Source organism: Trachypithecus francoisi, unplaced genomic scaffold (assembly GCF_009764315.1).
Source record: "Trachypithecus francoisi isolate TF-2019V2 unplaced genomic scaffold, Tfra_2.0 Lachesis_group8, whole genome shotgun sequence".
In the NCBI taxonomy this organism is placed as follows: Eukaryota; Metazoa; Chordata; class Mammalia; order Primates; family Cercopithecidae; genus Trachypithecus; species Trachypithecus francoisi.
Window position 1 is genome coordinate 15,510,930 of NW_022681473.1, and position 26,256 is coordinate 15,537,185.

At 45.1% G+C, this 26,256-nt stretch overlaps 1 protein-coding gene across 3 annotated transcripts in view; it reads right to left on the minus strand.

Moving 5' to 3' along the window:
* The window catches only part of ZDHHC5 (zinc finger DHHC-type palmitoyltransferase 5), a 35,009-nt gene extending 12,071 nt beyond the window's left edge, over positions 1–22,938 (minus strand). Inside the window, exons 1-4 of one of the 3 annotated variants that reach the window (XM_033204457.1) lie at positions 22,647–22,938; positions 17,652–18,816; positions 8,349–8,470; positions 393–550 (exon numbers count right to left, since the gene is read on the minus strand). In XM_033204457.1, the coding sequence (XP_033060348.1) occupies positions 393–550; positions 8,349–8,470; positions 17,652–17,755 (384 nt within the window). In that variant the 5' untranslated portion in view covers positions 17,756–18,816; positions 22,647–22,938. Of the gene's footprint in view, positions 1–392; positions 551–8,348; positions 8,471–17,651; positions 18,817–22,240; positions 22,502–22,593; positions 22,613–22,646 lie in introns of those variants that run through there. The other 2 variants (XM_033204458.1, XM_033204459.1) reach the window with 2 other exon arrangements.
* Positions 22,939–26,256: the final 3,318 nt, after the last annotated feature.

Below are 26,256 nucleotides of genomic sequence, written 5' to 3' on the forward strand. Positions count from 1 at the left end.
ACTATAAATCTTGGTGTCAAGAAAGCCTACACCCTGCTGGTGCAATGGCTCATGCCTGTAATCCCAGCACTCTGGGAGGCCAGGGCATGAGAATCACTTGAAGCCAGGAATTTGAGACAGTCCAAGCAACACAGGGAGACCTCATCACTACAAAAAGTATAAGTAAATAAAAAAGAAAGTCTATGCCCATACTGAGTTAAAGCTTCCCTCCTACAATAATATTTATGCTCTGCCTCTCATGTTATGTCATTACTAACACCATGTGACAGAGCTGGACCATGTGGCCAACGTAGACAGGACTATACCACATCCAAAGCTAAGAATCTATTATATGGTTAGGATGAAGACAATGAAGGTTAAGCATGAAGTCTTACCCCACCTAGGGTGCTTACCTCCACACAGTTGTCACAGACACTGCAGTGGGAACATCGAGGGGGACGGTAGAAGCGGCAGGTGGCACACCATTTCATGCGCACCTGGATGCCCTTGATCTCCACTGTTTTGTAAAGGGGAGCTCGGAAATCATCTTCCTTGTCCTCATCCTCCTCAGCTGTAGAGAGGAAAAGTCAATTAAAAACAACTATGCCAGAACTGTAGTAAGTGCTAGGGATCCAATGATGTTTAAAATATAGCTTCTGCCTTTGAGGAATTCACATTCTAATGAGTGAGACTAGGAACTAGGAACTATGAGACTGTGAGGTCAGGTTTTTATACAACACTATGGGAACACGGATGAGGAAGCAATTTATTCTGCATTGGGAAGTGAGGTTCAAGATAAAATGATTCAAGAGGTAGCTCTTGTATGCATCTGCTGGTGTTATTTGGCTTAAGTATATGAATATATTTTAAACAAATAGTTTACATATCCAAAGCACATACATAATGAGTTTACATAAGAGTTCAGTATCTATATTTATATGAGTGAACTATAGCAATTCAAGAGAGGAACTAACATCAACCTTTTTTTCCAGGCACAAATCCTTTGCCCAGCCAACCGTGGTGGCTCATGCCTGTAACCCCAGCACTTTGGGAGGCCGAGAAGGGCAGACTGCCTGAACTCAGGAGTTCAAAACCAGCATGGCCAACATGGTGAAACCCCGTCTCTACTAAAAATACAAAAGTTAGCCGGGTGTGGTGGCATGCGCCTGTAGTCCCAGCTACTCAGGAGGCTGAGGCAGGAGAATCGCTTGAACCCAGGAGCCGGAGGTTGCAGTGAGCTGAGATCACGCCACTGCACTCCAGCCTGGGCAACAGAGCAAGGCTTCATCTTAAAAAAAAAAAAGAAAAAAACCAAATCCCTTCCCAAAATGTCTTCCCCTACTCTATGAATTTTCTATATATACACATATTTCAGTATTATTTGTTGCACAAGCATAAATGCCCTTTCTCTCCATTTTCAGCTATCAGAAACCCACCATCCCATTTCAAAACTTAAAAGACATTATTTGCCTTCTCATATACAATTAGCAATTTTTTTTGTTGTTGTTGTTGTTTTGTTTTTTGAGATGGAGTCTTGCTCTGTTGCCCAGGCTGGAGTGCAAGGACGTGATCTTGGCTCACTGCAACCTCCCCCTCCCGGGTTCAAGTGATACTTCTGTCTCAGCCTCCCAATAGCTGGGATTACAGACACATGCCACCTCGGCGGCTAATTTTTTGTATTTTTAGTAGAGACAGGGTTTTACCGTGTTCCCAGGCTGGTCTCAAACTCCTGAGCTCAGGCAATCCACCCGCCTCAGCCTCCCAAAGTGCTAGGATTACAGGCATGGGCCACCGCACCCAGAGCAATTTTTATTTTTTATTAACCTAGGAAAAAAAATGTGGGAAGGAAAAATTAAATAAATGATAGTGTAGGATTAAAAATTAAGTTTTCAAATTTTACTGATTTCTTTTCATAGCATTTTTTCATATTTACATGGCAACAAATGCTAGCTAAAGAACTGTACAGCTGAGTGTGGTGGCTCATGCCTATAATCCCAGCACTTTGGGAGGCCAAGGAGGGCAGATCACATGAGGCCAGGAGTTCAAGACCAGCCTGGCCAAAATGGTGAAACCCAATCTCTACAAAAACACATAAAAATTAACCAGGGGTGGTGGCACACGCCTGTAATCCCAGCTACTTGGGAGGCTGAGGCAGGAGAATGGCTTGAATCTGGGAGGCAAAGGTTGCAGTAAGCCAAGATCATGCCACTGCACTCCAGCCTGGGTGACAGAGTAAGACACTGTCTAAAAAAAAAAACCACACACATAAATATATACTGCAGATACAGATATATGGTATACATAAATATACACACATATTTTTTAAGTCTTCAAAATATTGCGAGGATATATACCACAAGAGTAGTTAGCTCTGGTCTGTGAAATTATAGGTAATGTTTTGTCTTTTTTATACTTTGTACGTAATGAATGTGCACTACTTATTAAAATCTTTAAATAAAAGATTTTTTCTTTTGGTCAGGCACAGTGGCTCATGCCTGTAATTCCAGCACTTTGGGAGGCCGAGGCAGCTGGGTCATTTGAGGTCAGGAGTTCCAGAGTAGCTTAGCCAACATGGTGAGACCCCATCTCTACTAAAAATACAAAAATTAGCTGGGCCTAGTGGCACGCTCCTGTAATTCCAGCAACTCGGGAGGCTGAGGTAGAGTAATTGCTTGAACCCGAAAGGCAGAGGTTGCAGTGAGCCAAGATAGCGCCACTGCACTTTAGCCTGGGCAACAGAGAGAGACTGCGTCTCAAAAAAATATTTTTTTCTTTTAAAGGGAAAAAATTCAAATGCTATTTTTCTTTTAAGAGAATCTTGCTCTATCACCCATGTTGGAGTGCTGTGCTGCAACCACAGCTCACTGCAGCCCTGAACTCCTGGGCTCAACTGATCCTCCAACCTCAGCCTCCCAAGTAGCTAGAACTGCAGATGGGTGCCAGCATGCCCAGTTGACATGCTCCTTACTTTGAAATGTCTGATCGTTCTACATTATCATCTACCAGAAGTGATCTCTTTGATTACTCTTACAACTTATCACAATGTATTTTTTGTTTGTTTTGAAACATAGTCTCGCACTATTGCTGGAGTGCAGTGGCGCAATCTCGGCTCACGGTAACCTCTGCCTCCTGGCTTCAAGCGATTCTCCTGCCTCAGCCTCCCAAGCCTCAGCCTCCCAAGTAGCTGGGATTACAGGCATGCGCCACCACGCCTAGCTAATTTTGTATTTTTAGTAGAGACAGGGTTTCTCCATGTTGGTCAGGCTTGTCTCAAACTCCCAACCTCAGGTGATCCACTCACCTGGGCCTCCCAAAGAGCTGGGATTACAAGCGTGAGACACCGCACCTGGCCCACAGTGTATTTGTTTATAGAGGTGTCTTCCTATCTTCCTTTCTAGTCTGAGCTATTTGAAAGGAATGACCTTTTTATTTTTTATTTATTTTTCTTGAGATGGAGTTTTGCTCGTCGCCCAGGCTGGAGTGCAATGGGGCGATCTCAGCTTACCACAACTTCCACCTCCCAGATTCAAGCAATTCTCCTGCCTCAGCCTCCCAAGGAGCTAGGGTTATAGGCATGTGCACCACCATACCTGGCTAATTTCTGTATTTTTAGTAGAGGTGGGGTTTCGCCATGTTGGCCAGACTGGTCTCGAACTCCTGACCTCAAGTGATCCGCCCCGGCCTCCCAAAGTGCTGAGATTACAAGTGTAAGCCATTGCACCTGGCCAGCAATGACCTTCTTAAAAACATCACCCCAAATGACCATCATAGTGCCTTCCATATTACATCAATAAATATTTGATGAATGAATATTAAAGGCTCATTAAAATAGCCTTCCTTGGCTTTAGGGACACAAAGTTCCTTTCCCTCACCCTCACTTCAATCTTTGAAGGGAAGTCACAAATGAAGCACAATGATGTAGGCTTTGGGAGCACAATGAGTTTCTTTTTTTCTTTCTTTTTGAGACAGAGTCTTGCTCTGTTGCCCAGGCTGGAGTGCAATGGTGCAATCTCGGCTCACTGCAACCTCCTCCTCCCCCGTTCAAGCGATTCTCCTGCCTCAGCCTCCCGAGTAGCTGGGAACACAGAAACCGGCCACCACGCCGGGCTAATTTTTGTGTTTTTCAGTGGAAACGGGGTTTTACCATGTTGGCCAGGCTGGTCTTGAACTCCTGACCTCAGGTGATCTGCCCACCTTGGCCTCCCAAAGTGCTGGGATTAAGATATAAGCCACCACGCCCAGCCCACAGTGAATTTCAGAAACACTTCATCTCACCAGAGTTGCTAGCCTGAAACTACTTATCTCACTCTTGCAAAATAACCTCACCTTTGAGAGGAAAACTACATGTCATCAGTGACAACCTTTGTCAACTTATCTTCTTTCCACCTTTTAGTCCACTGATGATAGTTCTCTCCCCTCCTATTCCAGAGACAGCCTACTTCTTCTGCAAGCATAACCTTCAGATATGTACTGGAAAGCATCTCCTTCCTCTAAAAGTCCAATTTCAATTATCACCTTTCTTCAATCTCAGCTTCTCTCTCCTCTGGTTCCATCTCTTCACGCCACAAACAAGTTAAATTCTGTATCCTAAAAAACCCTCTCCTTCTCCCATACGGTATTACTCCAACTTCTGCCTTCATGGCTTTTGTTTTGTTTTGTTTTGTTTTTGAGACAGAGTTTTGCTCTTGTTGCCTAGGCTCGAGTGCAATGGCGAGATCTCAGCTCCCTGCAACCTCTGCCTCCTGGGTTCAAGCAATTCTCCTGCCTCAGCCTCCCGAGTAACTGGGATTACAGGCATATGCCACCATGCCCGGCTAATTTTTTGTATTTTTAGTAGAGATGGATTTTCTCCATGTTTGTCAGGCTGGTCTCAAACTCCCGACCTCGGGTTATCTGCCCACCTCAGCCTCCCAAAGTGCTAGGATTATAGGCATGAGCCACTGTGCCTAGCCAGCTTACTTTTTTTTTTTTTTTTTTGAGACGGAGTCTCGCTCTGTCGCCCAGGCTGGAGTGCAGTGGCCGGACCTCAGCTCACTGCAAGCTCCGCCTCCCAGGTTTACGCCATTCTCCTGCCTCAGCCTCCCGAGTAGCTGGGACTATAGGCGCCTGCCACCTTGCCCGGCTAGTTTTTTGTATTTTTTAGTAGAGACGGGGTTTCACCGTGTTAGCCAGGATGGTCTCGATCTCCTGACCTCGTGATCCGCCCATCTCGGCCTCCCAAAGTGCTGGGATTACAGGCTTGAGCCACCGCGCCCGGCCAGCTTACTTCTTAAGACAGTAATTTTGGGCCAGGCGCAGTGGCTCATGCCTATAATCGCAGCACATTGGGAGGTTGAGGCAGGCGGATCACAAGGTCAGGAGTTCGATACCAGCCTGGCCAATATGGAAACCCCATCTCTACTAAAAATACAAAAATTAGCTGGGCGTGCTGGTGGGACTCTATAGTCCCAGCTATTCGGGAGGCTGAGGCAGGAGAATTGCTTGAATCCAGGAAGCAGAGGTTATAGTGAGCCGAGATTGCGCCATGGCACTCCAGCCTAGGCAACAGAGCGAGACCCTGTCTCAAAAAAAAAAGAAAAAGAGAGTAATTTTGATAGTCATTGCCTGTTTTCTCATTTCTCACTCACTGCCTTCCAAACCTATACAACTTAGATATTTAGCAGTATCTCTTCCTCATACACACATATATCTATTTTTGTTATAATTAATTATTTCAGGCCAGGTGTGGTGGCTCATGCCCATAATCCTAGCACTTTGGGAGGCTGAGGCGAGTGGACTGTTTGTGCCTGGGAGTTTGACACCAGCCTGGGCCACATGGCGAAACCCCATCTCTACCAAAAATAGGTATAGAAAAATTAGCTGGGTGTGGTGGCCGGTGCCTGTAGTCCCAGCAATTCCAGAGGCTGAAGTGGGAGGATCACCTGAGCCCAGGGGGTCAAGGCTGCAGTGAGCCGTGAGGACGCCACTGCACTCCACTCCACTCACTGGGCAACCGAGTGAGACCCTGTCTCAAAAAAAAAAAAAAAAAAAACAGGCCGGGCACAGTGGCTCACGCCTGCAATCCTAGCACTTTGGGAGGCCGAGGCAGGTGGATCACAAGGTCAGGAGATCGACACTATCCTGGCGAACACGGTGAAACCCCGTTTCTACTAAAAATACAAAAACTTAGCCAGGCGTGGTGGCGGGCGCCTATAGTCCCAGCTACTCGAGAGGCTGAGGCAGGAGAACGGTGTGAACCCGGGAGGCGGAGGTTGCAGTGAGCCGAGATCGCGTCACTGCACTCCAGCCTGGGCGACAGTCAGACTTTGTCCCAAAAAAAAAAAAAATTATTTCTTAGTTACCAAAAGAAATGGGAAATTTGAGTTTCCATACTACTGGAGCTCTCTAATTTCAATACTGCCAACCATCAGCTACCTGATGAATTTTCCTTAGTTCCCACTTTGTTCTATTTCTCCTCCTACTAACTCTTCTCACTCAAACCTTCCTCTTCCTCCTCCTCTGATCGTTACAGAAATGTCAGTGCTGATCAGGTCTAACCTCAGTTCTTTCATAATCTCACAGTATTTTCTCTGGACAATCTTACTCCTGTTGCTTGAAATATCACATGGATGAAGATTATTAAATCAAGGTCTTCAACACTGACTATTCAATTGCCCACTGGGTAACTCTACCTGGCTGATTCAAGTATATCAAATTCAACACGTCTAAGAGTATTTATTCTCTGTCTTCCCTCCAAACCCGTTTGACATTCTTGTATCTCATATTCTGGCTTATAAAAATCAGTATTCAACTTATCTCCCAGTTATGAACCTTGAAACTACTCTAGATAATTCCTCCACTTTCTCTCTCTTGCCAAATAAAATCATGAAAAGTCATGAAAAACTGTTGAGTCTACTACTAAAAAATCTGTAAATCCAGCCTTGAATTCAAGTGCTCATCTGGTTTATTTCCACAGCCTCCCAAAAGGCAGCTCTTTTTTTTTTTTTTGAGACGGAGTCTTGCTCTGTCCCCCACACTGGAATGCAATGGCGCGATTATGGCTCACTGCCACCTCTGCCTCCTGGGTTCAAGCGATTCTCCTGCCTCAGCCTCCTGAGTAGCTGAGATTATAGGCATCCACCACCATGCCCAGCTAATTTTTGTAATTTTAGTAGAGACAGGGTTTCACCATGTTGGTCAGACTGGTCTCAAACTCCTGACCTCAGGTGATCCGCCCGCCTCGGCCTCCCAAAGTGCTGGGATTACAGGCGTAAGCCACTGCGCCTGGCCTGTAATTCTTATAAGAATTATTTTTGTGTGGCCGGGCGCGGTGGCTCAAGCCTGTAATCCCAGCACTTTGGGAGGCCGAGACAGGCGGATCACGAGGTCAGGAGATCGAGACCATCCTGGCTAACATGGTGAAACCCTGTCTCTACTAAAAAAAATACAAAAAACTAGCCAGGTGAGGTGGCGGCGCCTGTAGTCACAGCTACTCGGGAGGCTGAGGCAGGAGAATGGCATAAACCCGGGAGGCAGAGTTTGCAGTGAGCTGAGCTCTGGCCACTGCACTCCAGCCTGGGCGACAGAGCAAGACTCCGTCTCAAAAAAAAAAAAAAAAAAAAAAAATTATTTTTCTAAAAGGAATACTGATGTTAAATCCTCCAATTAAAGACCTCTTCCTATCCAAAGGAAAAAGTATGATCTATTTAACTTAGTATATAAAGTCCTTGACAATTTGGCTCTGGGTTTACTTCCCATCCCTCTGGTCGCACCATGCATAACATCTTCTAGCCCCACTAAGTTTGCCATTTCATGGCTATAAGCTTCTGCATGTGCTGTTTCCTCTGCCTAAAAATGCCCTTCCCTCCTATATTCTACTTGTTAAAGTCCTTCCCACCTATTTTCAGCAGCATTTCCCCAATTTATTTGGACAAAATATGTTCTCATATTTCTTTGTTCTCAATGCTTTATATTCTCACAGAACCTTGCTCATGCCTCCACTATAGTCTGCATCACACTGTTATAAGTGTCTTAATTCACTGTGGGTATTACTGTACCTAAAAATAGCATCCAACTCATATGCTTTAAATAAATTTCTGCTGAACAAATAACTAAAACTCAAAGATTTGACCCAAAGTGAATCATAGGACTAGAAGTTATGACATATATTCCTGAAGGCCCTGACCTGATTTTCATCATCAGAGAAGGATAAAAGTATCCCAAAATCCCCGGACTTTAAGGCCCAAGATCAACAGCGTATGCCCAAATCATTATTTTTCATATCCCAAAATCTCAGGACTCTTAAGGCCCAAGATCAACTGCGTAGGGCCAAATCATTGTTTTTCAAAGGTGCTTTTCAAAGGTGCTTCTAAGACAGAAGCAGATCTTACCTCGAGGGAAAATCCCTGGGTCCATGAAGGTGGCCATGCTGAAGTTGGCCAACACAAAGAGAAACATAATTGCATTGTAGATGGGCACTGCAGGTGACACATACAGGCTTAGTCCTGGACACCTGCACAGACAATAAAGAAAATGAGGGGTTGCCTCTAATATTTTGGACACGAACCATCCATACAAAAATCAGTAAAGACTTAGCCCCCTACCTATAGATAAATCTTGTATGGTTTACCCTTGCCACCCCAAATTATTATCTTTATCTTTCCCACCAAGTGAGTCTAGTTTTCTATGAGAACTGCTCACTTTAGATAAAAGCACAAGACTCAGAATCTCTCCCATCTTAACCCCTTGCACTAAGGTCTTTGTGCTTCCAATTCATTCTTACCCTGTGGATCTTCCCACGTTTTGAGATCTGTCCTTATCGCCTTTCTAACCAGACATGAGAACTAGGTACTAACTATGTAACTGATACCAGCTACACTCCCTTCTCTGGAGCAGCCTGAGGTTTCACGATCCCAGCCACGTCCCACTGACCTGCACATTGGCCCAAAGCATGGGATACCACCTACCTCTCTAGCCCCCGCTCCCCCTTGCCAGGTGACTCTGAACCACTCAAGTGCCTAAAGTTTCTTCATTGCATTGGATATGCCTGAGAGTTTATTCAACCAGAGGCCAGTTCCTAAGGTCGGGAAATTCTTTTAAAACACACAGATGGGAATGGATATCAAGACACAGAAGTCAACTCTTTGATGTCTAAAAATGAAGCAGGAATGGGGGAGGATAGAGACTAACAGACCAAAGAAGTCCTCAATTTTGTAGGAAAAAGAAACTACCCAAACATACCCAGTATTCCACAGCAATCAACTCAAGAGACATGCTTCAAGGTAACTTTTCTTGACCAATAAACAATTCTCTAGTCCAGAATTAAACTCAGTTTCTTTCAGGATATGAATCTACATAGGAATGCTTCCAGAGCTCTTCCTTTCTCTGCTGATTTCCTGGGAGCTAGAAGTTTTGGAAGAACATGATGTGCTGCTTGTTTTGTCAGTAGTATCAAACACTCTTGTCACAGCTCAAGGAGAACTTCCCACTACCAAGACAGTGGCTAAATACTCTAATCTACTTTGTGGCTGAGAACTTAATCTCCAGAATGAGGACAGCATCTGTCCTTGTCCCCTTTATCTGGACCAGTCAAAGGAAGGAAGAACTCACTGAAGGAAAGGAAGAAGAGGACAGGAGGACAAGACAGCATATGATTCTAGAGAATTAATCCACAGCAGTCCTGGATTCTGTGAAGAAAAGATATCTGCACCCACCAAAACAAAAAGCACAGCCCTGACACTGACTCAGAGCAGTTTGGAGGAACTCAGTTCCTTAACGAGATATAAGTAAACCAAAGATAAGAGACAAAACTGTCACAAAGCATCTCACAAATCTTTACCACCACCATCTATTTATTCAAATTCCATTCAGCTATTCATTTAAAAAAGTTTTTAATATTTATTATATGCCAGGCTTTTTAGATAGTAAATATCAATTAGCTGTTTGGTTCTCTTGATATGTCAGTACACAGTTAGAAGACAAAATAATGAAGCTGGAGCGAGGGCCTCAATTATAGGGACTAAAGAGACCTTCAGTCACAGTTCTATACTATCCTCAAAGAAAGCCCCCCATAGAAGCTTCTTCCTCTATGAGTTCTTTGGTTCAGAAAAGATGTCTCCATACATTGGCAGGGTTTGGAGTGGAATATAAGCAAAAAGAAGAGTTCCTGTACTGCCTCACCCCAAAGCCTGATCTCCTAGGTTCCTTAAGAGGGAGGGAGAGAAACTGAAAACCAGTCATCCAGGTCAGAGCCCCTCCCTAGTACTAAGTTGTCACTTCAATTTCCACCTGGGGAAGAAGAGAAAGGGTGACTCACTTGACTCCTACTGCCTGGGAAGATAATTAGAAGGGAAAAAGAAATTAAATCCTTAGAACACTGAGGTGCCCATGATTTAAAAGTCTCATTCCTACAACTGGCCACTGTGGCCTCTTGAGCTTCTGAAAGAAATATTCACTTTAGTCTCCATCCCTGAGGGAAACTAACGAGAATAAGAACAAGATATGAAACCTCTTGCAGGCTCATGTCAATCTTTCCGACTCTTTCTTCAGTTTTGTTTTTTGAGACAGGGTCTCGCTCTCTTGCCCAGGCTGCAGTGCAGTGGCAAGATCACAGCCCACTGCAGCCTCAAACTCCTGAGCTCAAGTGATCCTCGACACCAGCCTCCTGAGGAGCTGGGACTACAGATGCACATCACCACGCCCGGCTAATTTTTTGTAGAAACAGGGTTTCACCATGTTGCCCAGGCTGGACTCAACCACTGAGCTCAAAGCGATTTGCCTGCCTCGGCCTCCCAAAGTGCTGGGATTACAGACATGAGCCACCATGCCCAGCCAGTTTTATTTTTAAGCAAAGCAACTCAATTTCTTGAGGATCCTGCTAACCTAACCCTGGATGATGAACTTGACCCCTACAACCTTCTGGATATCAACTTGTTCCAGATAAAGTGTGTAATCCTGGAATGGAATTCCAGTATCTGTTGCCAAAATGAAGTCTGCCCCTACAGTGCCAGAATCTAGAAATGATGCAAATAACAACTTCATGGGCAATATTTGCTCCTAGATTCACAGAACCATTGCTTCCAATCAGCACTGTAAGGAACACCCCACCAAGGAGAGGCATGTGTGAGCAGAGCCTGTTCTTGCCATATCCCAAATTCTGCTTGATTTAAGGAGAGGTTTTCCGTTGCTATGGTACTTTGCCAGATTCCTAGGTGACCACCCCAAGTGGCCTGTCTGAATCTGTTGCCTTTGATGGAAGATGAGGCCAGAGCTCAGGAGTTGTTGGGGCTTGTCCTTAGACTATGGCAATAATCATAAAGCTCTAAAGCCTAGGGAGTGGCCACAGCCCAGAAGGCTGGCTGACTCATTGACAGGACTACCAGACCTATACCATCTCAGGTAGAACAGGTTCTTCTGCCCATCCATTCAGCACTCCTGTTTTCAAGGCCAAACAAAATTGGGAGAATGGGGCCAGGCACAGTGGCTCACGCCTGTAACCCTGGCACTTTGGGATGCCAAGGCAGGTGGATCACCTGAGGTCAGGAGTTCGAGACCAGCCTGGCCAACATGGTAAAACCCCGTCTCTACTAAAAATACAAAAATTATCTGGGCATGGTGGTGAGCACCAGTAATCCCAGCTACTCAGGAGGCTGAGGCAAGAGGATCGCTTGAACCCGGGGGGCAGAAGTTGCAGTGAGCCAAGATTGCACCACTTCACTCCAGCCTGGGCGTACGAGTGAAACTCCATCTCAAAATAAATATATAAAACAAAATAAAAATAAAATTGGGAGAATGGATTCCAATATCCACACTCCTGAAACCCTGTTTCCTAGCACTCCCTAACGCATCCTATCACAAAAAAATGGTTAAGTTCTTAGAAAGAAACACAAAGTAGGAGTCAAGAATCTTTAGATTTTAATCCTGCCTCAATTAATACTTTGCTATGCAAGGCCTTAGGTAATCCACATGAAACTCTCCACCTTGTTACTTCAGCAACATAGTACAAATATGAGAACGAAGGCGAAAGATCTTCATTCAAAATACATTAGAATTCATTTTTTTGGAGACAGGGTCTTGCTGTCACCCACGCTGGAGTGCAGTGGTGTGATCTTGGCTCACTGAAATCACCCCCCAGACTCAAGCAACCCTCCTGCCTCACCCTCCCAAGTAGCTGGGACTACAGGTGCATGCCACATGCCACCATGACCAGCTGACTTTGCTTGTTTTTTGTAGAGACAGGTCTCACTATGTTGGCCAGGCTGGTCTCAAACTCCTGGGCTCAGCAATCCTCCCACCCCTGCCTCCCAAAGTACTGGGATTACAGGTGTAAGCCACTTGTAAGCCACTGCTCCCAGCCTCTAGCATTCTTTTTTTTTTTTTTTTTTTTTTGAGAAGGAGTCTCACTCTGTCACCCAGACTGGAGTGCAGCAGCACAGTCTTGGCTCACTGCAAGTTCCGCCTCCTGGGTTCACGCCATTCTCCAGTCTCAGCCTCCCGATTAGCTGGAACTACAGGTGCCCACCACCACGTCCGGCTAATTTTTTTGTATTTTTAGTAGAGATGGGGTTTCACTGTGTTAGCCAGAATGGTCTTGATCTCCTGACCTCGTGATTCACCCGTCTCGGCCTCCCAAAGTGCTAGAATTCTTTTTAAACTAGCTGGCTTGATACTGAGCATTCAGTGGACAGAAGACAAAAGAAAACATTATTAACTATCACCATCATTATCATCATCATCAATTATCCCAGCTCTACCTTCCCCTATCTGAAATACTAGGGATTCAAGGACACTTAAAACAGAGACACTAAGCTCCTAAAGAATAGGTCTATGCATTCCACTCATGCCCAGCATATTGCTTGAGCATATGACTAGTGTTCCCTGTTGATGAGAGAAGGCTGAAATGAATGTTCCACTTCCTGCCCAGGGGGATCCTCATTTAGAAATGCTTTCCTCAAAATTCTATGAGAAAACAATTTCTCCCTTTACAGGTAGGCAACCCAGTTTCTCTGAAAACACCTGATTTGTGGTACCTCTGTAACCCAGACTTTCAACCAGCTGAATGTGAGACGTAGGACCTGGGCACTTATTCCTGAATAAGAAAACAATGTGAGAAGGAAAAGGAACAACCACTGCTCCATTAATGTGCTAAATCACAAGGCTGCTCCCACTCAAATCAAGTGCTAATACCTCTGCAGGTTGGGGGGCGGGCAGAGAGAAATCCATGGAGGTTGGCCAACTTCCTGTGGGTAAAAGGGTTGGAAGAGGACTGAGGCAGAAACTGAAAAGCCACAAGCTATATCATAGATGGGAGCCTGAGAAGACCATCATGGATTTCCAGACAACTCTGACTTTATCCTTCCCTTAGAAGATCACATGAAGTGGCCAGGCGCAGTGGATCACGACTGTAATCCCAGCACTCTGAGAGGCCGAGGTTGGTGGATAACCTGAAGTCAGGAGTTTGAGGCCAGCCTGGTCATTATGGTGAAACCCCATCTCTACTAAAAATACAAAAATTAGCTGGGCGTAGTGGCAGGCGCCTGTAATTCCAGCTACTCAGGAGGTTGAGGTAGGAGAATCGCTTGAACCCAGGAGGCAGAGGTTGCAGTGAGCCAAGATCACACTACCATACTCCAGCCTGGGTGACAAAGTAAGACTCAATCTCAAAAAAAAAAAAATCACATGAAGCAAAGATCTTATCCCTGCCCCCTCCCCACCAGCTTTAGAAATGGATAAAATAAGACCTTAAATGGACTAGTTCACAGTTTGATGAGACTTTAAACAAGATACAATTCAAAGTGATTCCAAATGGTGTTACCAGGAGCACTAGAAGGTCTCAGGGGATCCTACAGGGTAAAGAGGCAATACCAACGGGCTGGGCCTCTACATGCCAGCCTCACTTGAACCAGAGCAGCCCTACTTTTTATGTTTTTCTTTTTGTATATAAGATTTAATTTGAAAAAGGGTCATGTTGCTTATGCAAACTGCTGTAGGTCAACGTTCTCCTTATGGACAGGAAGAACTTAGGTCCACAAAGGTTAACAGACTTTACCAGAATCAATCTCCTAAACTCCCCCAAAGAGTGCTTATCCCACTTACATAGCACTGCCCCTCTGCCAGTCAAAAAAGGAGATTAAACTAAGATAGATAAGCATCGAAGTAGTTATCCTAAACGAAGTCTAGCAACTAACTGGGAGGTAGAAGGTTACTTCAGCAGACACTCTGCCTCTCAAATAGTGAAAACGGAAAAGAATTAAGACAGGATCCGCGCCATTCCTTAGTTTTAGTGCTGGACAAATTCAGGGAATGAGAGGGATTAGGGTTCCGGGAGGAAGGTTTCAATTGTTCTGTTCAAGATTCTCTAGGGCAAAAGATCACTATTTCTTTGATGCAAACTCAACTGGTAATTTCTGCTCATAGCTTTCCCTAACTTAAAGAAACATGGAAGGTAAATTGTTCCTAATTAGTTAAAGCCTACATGCCTCCACTAATTATGTCTGTTACCTGAAAGGGACTCTCCCTCCTACTCACAGTCCTCTAGATCCCAAAGTAATTCTCACCTGGGGCTTCTAATAATGTAGCTAGTTGTAGCCTAGTGAAAAGAATAAGAGGATGATAGAGTAGTTACAGATTTACAGCCCCACATAGGAGCTAGTTCAGAGAGCTTTCCTCTTGCCTCTCCATTTGAAACCCTGAACTCTTTTTTAGGTTGTGTATGGTTTTAAACAGGGGATTCTCCAAGGGACTGAACCTCAAAAGAGGTAGAATACATGATAGGATAGCTTTTAAGAACAGTGGTGCCTCGGCCCGTTTTAAGAACGCTTATAGAGGAAATACTCTAGTCAGATGGAGAAGAGATGAGAATTTCAGAATTACCAGAGCTAGGTGCTCGAGTAAGATAAACACGGTGTTTATGCCCCCAACAAGGTGAACAGGGGAGATGCATAGGAAAAGAGGGAGCCCAGAAATTGGTTCTGTGAAAACTAACGCCAGGGGGAAGGAACTCCAGCTATGACTTGGGGTTCTTCTAACTTTGGATGAGAGGCAATAATTCCAAATAAGGTCAATATTGTCCTCCAAAATCTTCTTTCCTAGAGTTAAGAGACCATGGAATAAGGAGAGTTCCTACTTTACTGGCACCAGGGAATGGGAAAGTAGGTTAAACAGCTTCAACTATCAGCTGAGAAAATGCCTATGTCAGGACAACTCTTTGTAGGCAAACTGGTATAACCAGTCAAACACTTCAATGGTTCCAGATTAGCAAATTAAAAACAAGGATTCTGCTTGCCCTATCTCAAAAAGAGGGAGTTTGAAAGACAGAATCACTTAGTCCCCTCAATTTCCTTCTCCGAAGGCTTTGTCTCTTAAAGGAAAATAGACCCTCCCCAGTTGAGCAGCGCTAAGGGTGTCAAACTGGTCTTGTACATCCCCTTCTTGACCCAGAATCAAAATTGCTACAAGGATACTAAGATATAATATAAATGTCCCTGTGTTAAAATTTTGCTTCTACTTACTGGCCATATTAGCAAAAACCAAAACAAGTTCTAACACCAAAGACTCACCCCTGTTTCTGGTAGTAAATACATGAAGGAGGACAGAACACTGAACATGTTGAGTTTAAGCAAGAGAAAAAGATTATGAAGAAAATATTAAGTCAGAGAAGAGCAGCACTGTCTCTAGATCCTTGAGAGCCTCCAGCAGGTATGCTCAGGCTCAGAGCTGGGGGTCAAAAAATCTACAATTTCTCCGCTTCAGAGGAGGTGAGAAGCAGGATGGTGTTCATGCCTTAGATAGTGATTCTTTCCCTCCTTGTTTAAAAACTAGAAAAATATATCAGTATTACTTTGCTGACTCTTTAGACAATGTGACCCAAATTTTTCAGAATATCTTTTGGCTTCTAAAGCTCAATATGGGGGGTTTTCCTTCCCTCCTACCTCAGATTTAACTTCTGTGTATAACTGCCTCCACCCCAACAATCTCTACTTCAATGAGCCCAAGTGTTTTTATTCCCTACCACTTCAATTCACTTTCTTCCTCTTTCCAGCAACCTCATGTTGCCCTAAATGGCACTTCTCAACTATGTTTGAGCCTGAACCATGACAAAGTAACTTCCCAGAAGATCCAGCATGCTCTGACGATTCCAAGAGCTGCAACTAGAGCGCTAAATCAATGACTCAACAGTATAAAGCCCAGAAGCCTGGTACATGTTAATTTATAAACAGGTAACAGCAAGGATGCTTTCCAGATGGTCAAGAGCTTAAAAAAAAAAAAAACTGAGGAAAAAGGGAAGGGTAAATCACTCAGTCTCTTCCAATAACAAGTAAATGAACAAAGTCTGAAGATCAAAGTGAGAATGATGCAGATCCTAGATCCTAAATGGGAAATTTTTTCATACCAACTGCTTTTCCCAACAGAACCAAGTAATGGGAGAATTACTGTCATTCCCTCAGCAGAAACTAACATAAAGGAACTCTTTTAGGACTCTCTTCCCAAATACAACTTACCCTTTCCTTTCTCAGTGCCCTTCACTTCTCCAGGCTTCTGCTCTTAAGAGTACAAAAGTCGGCCGGGCGCGGTGGCTCAAGCCTGTAATCCCAGCACTTTGGGAGGCTGAGGCGGGCGGATCACGAGGTCAGGAGATCGAGACCATCCTGGCTAACACGGTGAAACCCCGTCTCTACTAAAACATAAAAAAAACTAGCCGGGCGAGGTGGCGGGTGCCTGTAGTCCCAGCTACTTGGGAGGCTGAGGCAGGAGAATGGCGTGAACCCAGGAGACGGAGCTTGCAGTGAGCCAGGATCCAGCTACTACACTCCAGCCTGGGCGACAGAGCGAGACTCCGTCTCAAAAAAAAAAAAAAAAAAAGAGTACAAAGAAAATCATCTGGGTAACACTAAAAGCCAAAACTGTCTCATTGGTATATCTTATAAATCAATTCTGAAATTTTCTAGTACTCTCAGTTTCCACAATCTCAAACCTAAGCTTCAGACATCCTGGAAAAAAGCCATTAGCATTTAAAAAGCCTTTAGTCAACCCAGCAAGGTGGTTCACACCGAGGGGTGACAGATCACTTGAGGTCAGGAGTTTGAAACCAGCCTGGCTAATATAGTGAAACCCCATCTCTACTGAAAATACAAAAATTAGCCCAGCGTGGTGGTGGGCACTTTTAATCCCAGGTATTCAGGAGGCTGAGGCAGGAGAATCGCTCGAACTTGGGAGGCGGAGGTTGCAGTGAGCTGAGACCACGCCACTGCACTCCAGCCTGAGTGACAAAGTGATGCTGTCTCAAAAAAAAAAAAAAAAAAAAAAAGCCTTTAGTCTAGTCTAGTTCTCTTTCTCATAGAATTGACTGCTTAAACTGCTTTAAGCCTCTCTGGTGGTTTCCTCCCACTTCCTTCCTAGTTTAGGATCATCTAATGATGGAGCTGGGTAGAAAAATATGAAGACATCTATGATTCCAAAATAAAGGAGGAAAGGGTAGGTAGAAGATTCAGCAGAATTTCAGTAAAATGTATAACAAGGCTGAAAGGACAGGCTTTTTCTCACTTTTCTTACATATCTCTGGGATTTGGATTTACCTGTACCAGACACTGAGCCCTCTCAGTCACTTGGCTTTGCAAAACTCAAGAGAAAGCATACCTCCTCACTTCCCATGGAGTATCCACCCACCCAAACATCCCTGCTGGGAGAAAACTCACGTAAAGGCAAAGAAGAGTGTCGTAGCTCCCACTAGGAAGATGGCGGCTGCAGAGACCGGGACATACTTGCTGGGTTTGAATCTCTTTCCAGACTCTGCGGGCATGTTGGAGCTCTGATGGGAAATCTGCCCTGCCGCATAGCCCAGGCCCACACAGCGGCAGAACAGACAAGAAAATGGGAGGAGGGAAGCAACAGAAAGGAGTACAAAAGGAAACCAGGGAAACAGAAAACTTTATCACCCTTCCCCCTCCCAAATAAAGCCAAAGGTCAAAAGATCTCAAATGAAGGAAAGCACATGGGAGGGGGAAAGGTGATTCCAAATGATGAATAACCACCTCTCCAGAACAAGGCAGAAGGGAAGATTAAGAAACACAACTTGTACAGTTTAAAAATTGGAGACAAACAGTAGGCTGTACAAATGCAAATGGTTGCAGGCGGAAAACATGGACAGTCAGACAGATCAAGATACAGCTCATGGATGGAGGCAGGTCTTCAAAAGAAGGGGAGAATATCAGGGTATGGCAAAAAAAACTTTGGGCAAAGAAAAATTCTTCTGAGGAGATACTATAGTACCTCCACAACTACAGTTCCATAAAATGTGAGCTGCACCTAAAAGAGGTGTGCCCTGTGTTTCTATTTCAATCCAAGAAGGAACCTGAGGCCCCTTCCAACTTTTAAAGAAGAGTTGTGTTTACTGCAGTCTTTGTCTCTTTTAGGTAGTCTTCTCAATGCCACCACTCCCACACCCTGACTTCACCAGGGCTTGTAGTCTGGCAACGGTGGTTTATTTCTCTCTTAATGGCTAAAGCTGGACAACAACTGTCGTAAGTTTGAGTTGTAAATCCTTTTCTTTGAAGGGGCAAGGAAAACAGGGCAAGCTTGTCTGTCTTCAATCTCTTGTTATTCCCAAGCCCTTTAAGGGCTCTGTTTCCTACAGAGTTCATGTAAAACTAAAGGGAAACTTAAAATCCTTGAAGCCATGTTCTTCCCAATAGGCAGAATAAGATGAAGAAATCAATTCCACTTGATGACACTTAAAAAGTTTACTGTGGATGAAAACGAAGTTCCAAAGACGTCCCTGTTTCCAGACTAGTCAATGTCTCTTATCTTTCTTCAGTCTTCAGCTTTCCAGATGCAGAGTTCAACCGGGTTATTGTGCCTCACCTGGAGAAAAACAAGTATCTTTATCAGAGAATTCTTTCGGGGTATTTCTTAGACATCAAGGCTAAAATTCCACAGGCTGCTGTTAAAAAGTACTTTCTGAAAGAAAGACTGTTTTCCATTTCACTTACAAGTATGTAGGTAAGAAAGGACTCTGAATTGGGAGGAAAACTGATTCAGAATCCTTTGCTCTGTTCAGACTGGAAGGAGAACATGGCTTAATCTGGTCAAAAGTCATCAAAGGACTAGTTCTTGTAATGGGCCCATCTCACCTGACAGAGATGGTAGTAACAAATACCAAGAATATCAAAACCACAAACAAGGGCACGGCAGTGAAGGGCAGTCCTAGAACAAAGATTTCTCTTTGGACAAGAAAAATGTTTATTGTTTTGGTGAAAAAAGAAAAAATTAACCTCAAAATTAGGAAAGCAAGTCTCATTTTCTTTCTCTGTGTGTTTCTCTTGCTCCTCTATGCTTTTTAGTTACAATCCTGAAGAGGCAGAGGCTGAATTTTTGGTCTTCTGGAATCACCCATTAGAACACTGGGTAAGAAATGTTCTTGCATAGAAAGGCATGATGCCCTCTATGAGAAACTGAATAAAGCATAGGGTTGGTCCTTTTTTCCCAATTCAACAGTTTATTATTCCTATATTGGCCTAAGGTAATTGAGCCCCACCTGCCCAATATGATTAAGAATAACAATGACTTCTGTTGATGACAGTAACAAACTAACACCAGCATCTTGGGATTTTATAAGATGCTTTTCATCTGGTGATCTCAAAGCACTTTACTCACATTATCTGGTGACGCAGTCCCTTATCCACTCTTTAAAATTGAAGGCTACAGAATGCCTGAGGACATTCCACTGAATCACTTGAGGTTCAGAACCCAAGAGGTCACATGCCCCTTTGGTGACACAAACCCTTTCTACCTTTTCATCCACTACCTGCCCAGAGATGATAACTTGGAATCTGCAAGCCAAAAATTTTAAGTTAGAACTTTAAAAGTAGTTTTATTCCCTTCTCTACTAAAAATACAAAAATTAGCCAGGCGGGCGCCTGTAGTCCCAGCTTACTCAGGAGGCTGAGGCAGGAGAATCACCTGAACCCAGGAGGCAGAGGTTCCAGTGAGCCACTGCACTCCAGCCTGGGCGACACAGCAAGACTCTGTCTCAAAAAAAAAAAAAAAAATTCAGAAGATTAAGATAACAAAATATAAATATGCCCTATAATTTACCGCTTCCTCTCTCACCTGTGGCATGGAAAGCAAAGGTGCCTTCCCTTATGATTCATTTCTTTCTTTAAAATGTGAGTTTCAGAGGGCCAAACAGCAGTATTAGAATACAGTGAGCGCCCAGAAATTCTAAGACATTGTTATAGTCCTAGAAAACATAAATCCTCTCTAGTCTCTGATTTAATGATTATTTAACTCTCAGTTTCCTACAGGAATCAAAGCCTAACATTCGGAATGTAGCCCTCAGTAACTTTGTTAACAAAAGCAAATTCTTGGTTTGTAGACAATCTGTACTTTTTGTTTTTTTTAAACACAGTTTCCCTCTGTCACCCAGGCTGAAGTGCATGGTGTGATCTCAGCTCACTGCAAACTCCACTTCCCCGATTCAAGCAATTCTCCTGCCTTAGCCTCCTGAGCGGTTGGGATTACAGGAGGGCACCACCACACCCAGCTAATTTTGTATCTTTAGTAGAGATGGGGTTTCACCATGTTGCCCAGGCTGGTCTCAAACTCCTGACCTCCAGGTGATCTGCCCACTCACCCAAAGTGCTGGGATTACAGGTGTGAGCCACCCTGCCTGGCCAACATGTACTATTAAAGCAAACTTTTCCCTCAAAATCCCAAAGACTAGAAAAGATGGAAAATTACACTACTTAAATTTTATCTAGAGTAGAATATCATTTAGATACTATATATTATTTCATATATTTTCCACAGGAAAAAAGTCACATGGACTAATACTGACATAGCAATACAGAGTCATGAAAGGCCATGCAATTTTGGGAGTATAATACTGGGAATACAAAAGAGATCCACACCTGAGATGCTTGGGGGGGCTACACAATAGAAGAGAAACCATAAAACCTAAGAATTTACTGGGTATAAATAAAGATGAACCAATTCTTAGCAGAAGGATATGCTGCAGATAGTAGGATGAAACCACAAGGGTGAGCGTGGTTCATCAGAGTCAAGAGTCCGAATCCATACTAGTATCAAAAAAGTAAACAAGAATATGTATGCCGGCCAGGCGCGGTGGCTCATGCCTGTAATCCCAGCACTTTGGGAGGCTGAGGCGGGCGGATCATTTGAGGTCAGGAGTTCGAGACCAGCCTGGCCAACATGCCAAAACCCTGTCTCTACTAAAAATACAAACAAATGAGAAGGGCGTGATGGCCCACGCCTGAAATCCCAGCTACTAGGGAGGCTGAGGCGCAAGAATCGCTTGAACCCGGGAGGTGGAGGTTGCAGTGAGCCAAGAACGCAGCCACTGCACTCCAGCCTGGGTGACAGAGCCAGACTCCGTCTCAAAAAATAATAATAATAATAATAATAATATGTATGCCATATTGAGGCACAGAGTAAACTATGAAATGGAAATATGTATATGTAAAACAATACAGGATATGTGGTTTGAAGGCTTTAATAAGGTTTAATATAGGTATTTCCTTAAACAGGTGGATACCAGCAGTACCAAGGACAACACAACTATTTTTTGTTGAAATAAGTGGTGTAACAGTACAATAGAGTAAATCTAAATACACAGTAATAAAGGTACCATGGAATAATTCACATGTCAAGGTATGGGAGAAAGAACCAAGAAGTTTAATGTGGGTGTTATCATTGTATACCGAGATCGTAAAATACATGGCAATATAATTTTGTAAACATTAAGTTTATAGAAAGGGTGATAATGAGCATTCTGAAGATATTTGATCCAGGACAGAGGGATACTGAGATAAAAGGATGATACGAAAATGTTAGATCAACTTGCTCAAGATGGCATTAACCAGGAAGTGAAGAATCCAAGGCAGAAAAATAGTCTAGAGTATAACATATATGTGACCCTACAACTGTCTTCATAACTTTCAGCAACTTTCTTACTTATTTCAGTGTTTCATTTGGCCAAGTGGGTAAAACACTTTCCAGCTCCCTGCCTCAAAAAGAAATGTACATAGGTAAAATATTGACAAACGCATTCGAGTTCCACTTTAAAAAGTACAAAGTACTAAAAGCATGGAGCACTCGGCTGTTGGCGGTAGGAGGTGGAAGCGGACGGGTGAGAGAGAACAGGTAACAGAATGAAGCTTGAGCCAAAATAAGTATCAGCAGAGTGGAGCAAGGGAATCGAACCGCAGAGCGGTAAAAGGGAAACAGCACGCGGTCCCCACCACCGGACGGGGGCAAAGAGAATCACCCGTTAGGGCAGGACTGACGACCGCTGAAACCGAGAAGGAATCCACGGCGGCCAGGCCCACCGAGGTTAAGAGAGCGGGCAGCGGGGACCGCAGAGCCCGAGGGCGCAGGGCCGGGGGCGGAAGGGGCGGCGGCTGGGCGCCAGGCACCGGGGACTGTGGTCTCGAGCTGAGTGGCCGGCTCTAACCCGTTCCGAACCGTGGTGGCCGTGGATCCCCGGCCTCTACTCGTCGTCCGTTTCCAGGGCCCACGGGTCCCGCCGCGGTTGGAAGACCCGGCCCGAAGGAGAAATGGGGCCTTAACCCCCTCCCCGTCGTCGGTCCCCCTTCCCTAGAGGTCACCCTCCCCTCCCACCTCACTGGTCCGGCACTTCCGGTTCCGCAGGGACCGGTGTCCTCGGCACTCACCCCCGAGCCCGGTGCCCGTCACCACCACCGTCGTTGTCACCGCCGCCTCCCGGCAGTGCCGTCCTGCCTCAGAGAAGCAGTGCGCGGCCCCCGCACGCTCCACGCCCGCCCCGCTGCCGCGCGCTCCCGCCAGGCGACGCTCGACTCGGGGCCGGCGCGCGGCCGTTGCCCTCAGTGCCGGGTCTCGAACCCTTCCAGCGTTCCCATTGGTTCCCTGGTCCGGGCTCGCGCGACGTCTCGCGCGGCGCACGTTTGTCTCATTCATGCGGCTCGCGCTGCCGCGCCCACCCCCGCTCACTCTCCCATTCACCCATAGCCCCCACCCCGACTCCGATCTGGGGCGTGCGCGCGAACCCTGGCGACCGGGGCGACCTCGCGGTCTGATTGGCTGCAGCAACACAGCGTCGTACGCACTCGAGGAGACGAGAGCGCGCACGTAAGGCCGTGGGGTTGCGGAGACGACTAAGAGACAAGGATTGGCCTAATGCACAGGAGTCAGGAATGAGGAAATGGCCAGGCGAGTCTTCCCTTCTCCTGCGTCCTGTTGTATTCCCACTGAATCCAAGCAAAAACCCTCGGAAAGAAGAAAAGAATTATGTGTGTGTACTGGAAGTACTCAAAAGCAAGCAGCTACCTTCTCGAATTCAGCAACCCCTCTCCCAGTGAGGTGGTACAGTCCAGACAGGCTTCCAGTGCAGCCAATTACTGACGGAGTTTTGCCGCTTCCTGCTTCAGCCCCTTCGCGGCGGATTGGCCAACCATTTAGTGATTAGGCCTCCCTTTTCTCCTTCCCACCTCCTTTTTTTTTTTTTTTTTTTTTTTCAGACGGCGAAAACTTTATTTAAAACAATCTTGCTGGAGAAATCTTCAGTCCGGCGAGGTCGCTGGTCCAGGCAGAATCCAGGGTGATGGAATGCTCTGGGCTGTGGCTCCCACATGAAGGGGACGCCTGGACTTGAAGAGCCATTGTAGGGCGAGTCTCCTGCCAAGGGCCGGGGAGGGAGATGAAGAAGAGCAGGCGCCAGCCTTGGAGCCGTAGCGCTAACCGTGAGAGGGAAGCCTAAAGAGCGCGCGACCTGAGGCGGTGGCAGCACGCTCCCGCACCCGGCGTGCGAGCCGGGAGGTGAACTCCCTGAATTCCATTAGTTTCCCACTGCCACAGGTGGAGTGGGCGCCCGCATCCCTCACCTCACCCAATCCGAGAATAGAAAGCTGGAAGCAAAAGGTTCTCTAGGTCCCTGGCGAGCTCATTCTGCATAGGTCACGGTGCTACGCTTTGCCCTGATTAGCCCAAGACAGCTGTGAACCCAATAGCAATGCCACGTGTTCTCTCCCCGTTCAGTTCGAGGCTGTTTCTTTTTTGGAAAGCAACTCTGGCTATTACATAATGGCCCCTCAAAAAGGTGTTTCACGAGCCACTTCCCTGAAGCCGAGGCCCCTTACCTGTCTGTAAAATCCTAAGGCCTGTCCTCGGGTTTGGTCTCAAATGTTGCTGGCTTTACTGTGGTTCTGACACTTTAGTATCAGGCAGCAAAGTAAAGGAGAACTACCTTCTCCTGTTTTCTGGAGTCTAGTTCCTTCTCTGACATGGAGTTCTAGTTTATTCTTGTTAACAGCGTCAATCCAGCATTTATTGCAACACACTTGAGAGTTCTTTATAACGACTTTGTATTTTTAAAACTCTTTAGACCTGGCCTGGCGTGGTGGTTCACGCCTGTAATCCCAGCACTTTGGGAGGCCAAGGCGGGCGGATCACGAGGTCAGGAGTTCGAGACCACCCTGGCCAACATAGTGAAACTCCGTCTCTACTAAAAATACAAAAATTAGTCAGGCATGGTGGGGGGCGCCTGTAATCCCAGCTACTCGGTAGGCTGAGGCAAGAGAATTGCTTGAACCCAGGAGGCAGAGGTTGCAGTGAACCGACATCACACAACTTCACTCCAGCCTGGGACACAGCAAGACTCCGTCTTAAAACAAAACAAAAACCTCTTTAGATCATATGAAAGGTAAATTTAAGGCATTATTGAAGATACAATACTGGTATTTCATTTTTGATTTTGTGAGAGGGAGTCTCACGCCGTCACCCAGGTTAGAGTGCAGTGGCACGATCTCAGCTCATGGCAACCTCCTCCTCCTCCCTGGTTCAAGCAATTCTCATGCCTCAGCCTCCCGAGTAGCTGGGATCACAGGCATGTGCCACCACACCCGGCTAATTTTTGTATTTTTAGTAGAAATGGGGTTTCACCATGTTGGCCAGACTGGTCCAGAACTCCTGACCTCAAATAATCCTCCCACCTCGGCCTCCCAAGGCGTTGGGATTACAGGTGTGAGCCACGGTGCCTAACCTGATACTGGTATTTTCTACCTGTAAGCCATGTTTCTTTAAGATTAAGTCAGCTTTCATTTTTCTGTTGCATATTTTTCTTGGATTTTTAGACTTCCTGATTTCCTCCACTTCACAAATTAGGCATTTTTACTTTCCTTTCAGCTCTCTAAGAACTTGTAAATAGTGGTGTCTCTTGGCTAGACAGTGCTAAACGGAAAAAAAAAAAAATCAGTCTTCCACCATCCAACCAAACTCAACTCCCCTGGGATACTAGCTTGGCTTGGCAAGCTTTCTTAGGTGGATGAGCACTAACAGAGGAATAATCACTGTCTCAAAGTTGAAAGACAAGAGATTCCACTTGTCCAGTTTTCCTTGGGATCACTCAAGGTATTTCTTGGAAAGAACGTTTAATAGAAGAACATAAAGTTGAAAGTGCCAGCTACTTCTGAAAAGTATCCAGAGTAAAATCTAGGCTAAAACAGTGGGATATCCAGACCACTCAAACTTCAAATTACTTTAATATGTTTATCGATTAATACCTTATAGGTTTTTGTTTTCTTTTTTGAGACAGGGTCTGGCTCTGTCACCCAGCTGGAGTATAGTGGAGCTATCTCAGCGGACAACAACCTCCCCCTTCCATTCTCAAGCAATCCTCCCACCTCAGCTTCCTGAGTAGCTGTGCCACCATGCTTGGCTAATTTTTTAAGATTTTTGTATAGATGAGGTCTCACTAAATATTACCCAGGCTGGTCTCGAACTCCTAGACTCAAGATCCTCCTACCTCAGCCCCCCAAAGTGCTGAGATTACAGGCATAAGCCACTGCACCCGGCCCTTTAGTTTTTCTAGCGTAGCTTATCTACACTTTTCCAAATTGTCTTCAGTTGCATTTTCTCATTCCTATAGATGGCAAACCACTGGGTCATTTTTAGTTCAACTCACTAGTAAATAAATATGCAAATAAGGACAAAATGCTGCCCTGGGGTTTAGAAGCAATCAGACAGGAATGCCCTGCCTTTCAGCACCAAACAAACCAACAACCTCTTTATGTATGTTTGTTTGTTTGTTTTTGTTGAGACAGGGTTTCACTCCTGTCACCCAGGCTGGAGTACAGTGGTGTGATCTAGAATCACTGCAACCTCCATCTCGCAGGCTCAAGTGATTCTCATGCCTCAGCCTCCAGAGTAGCTGGGACTACAGGCACATGCCACCCCACCCAGCTAATTTTTATGTTTTTTTTTAATTCATGAACTATTTATTAAAATAACACATTTAGGGGAAAAAAT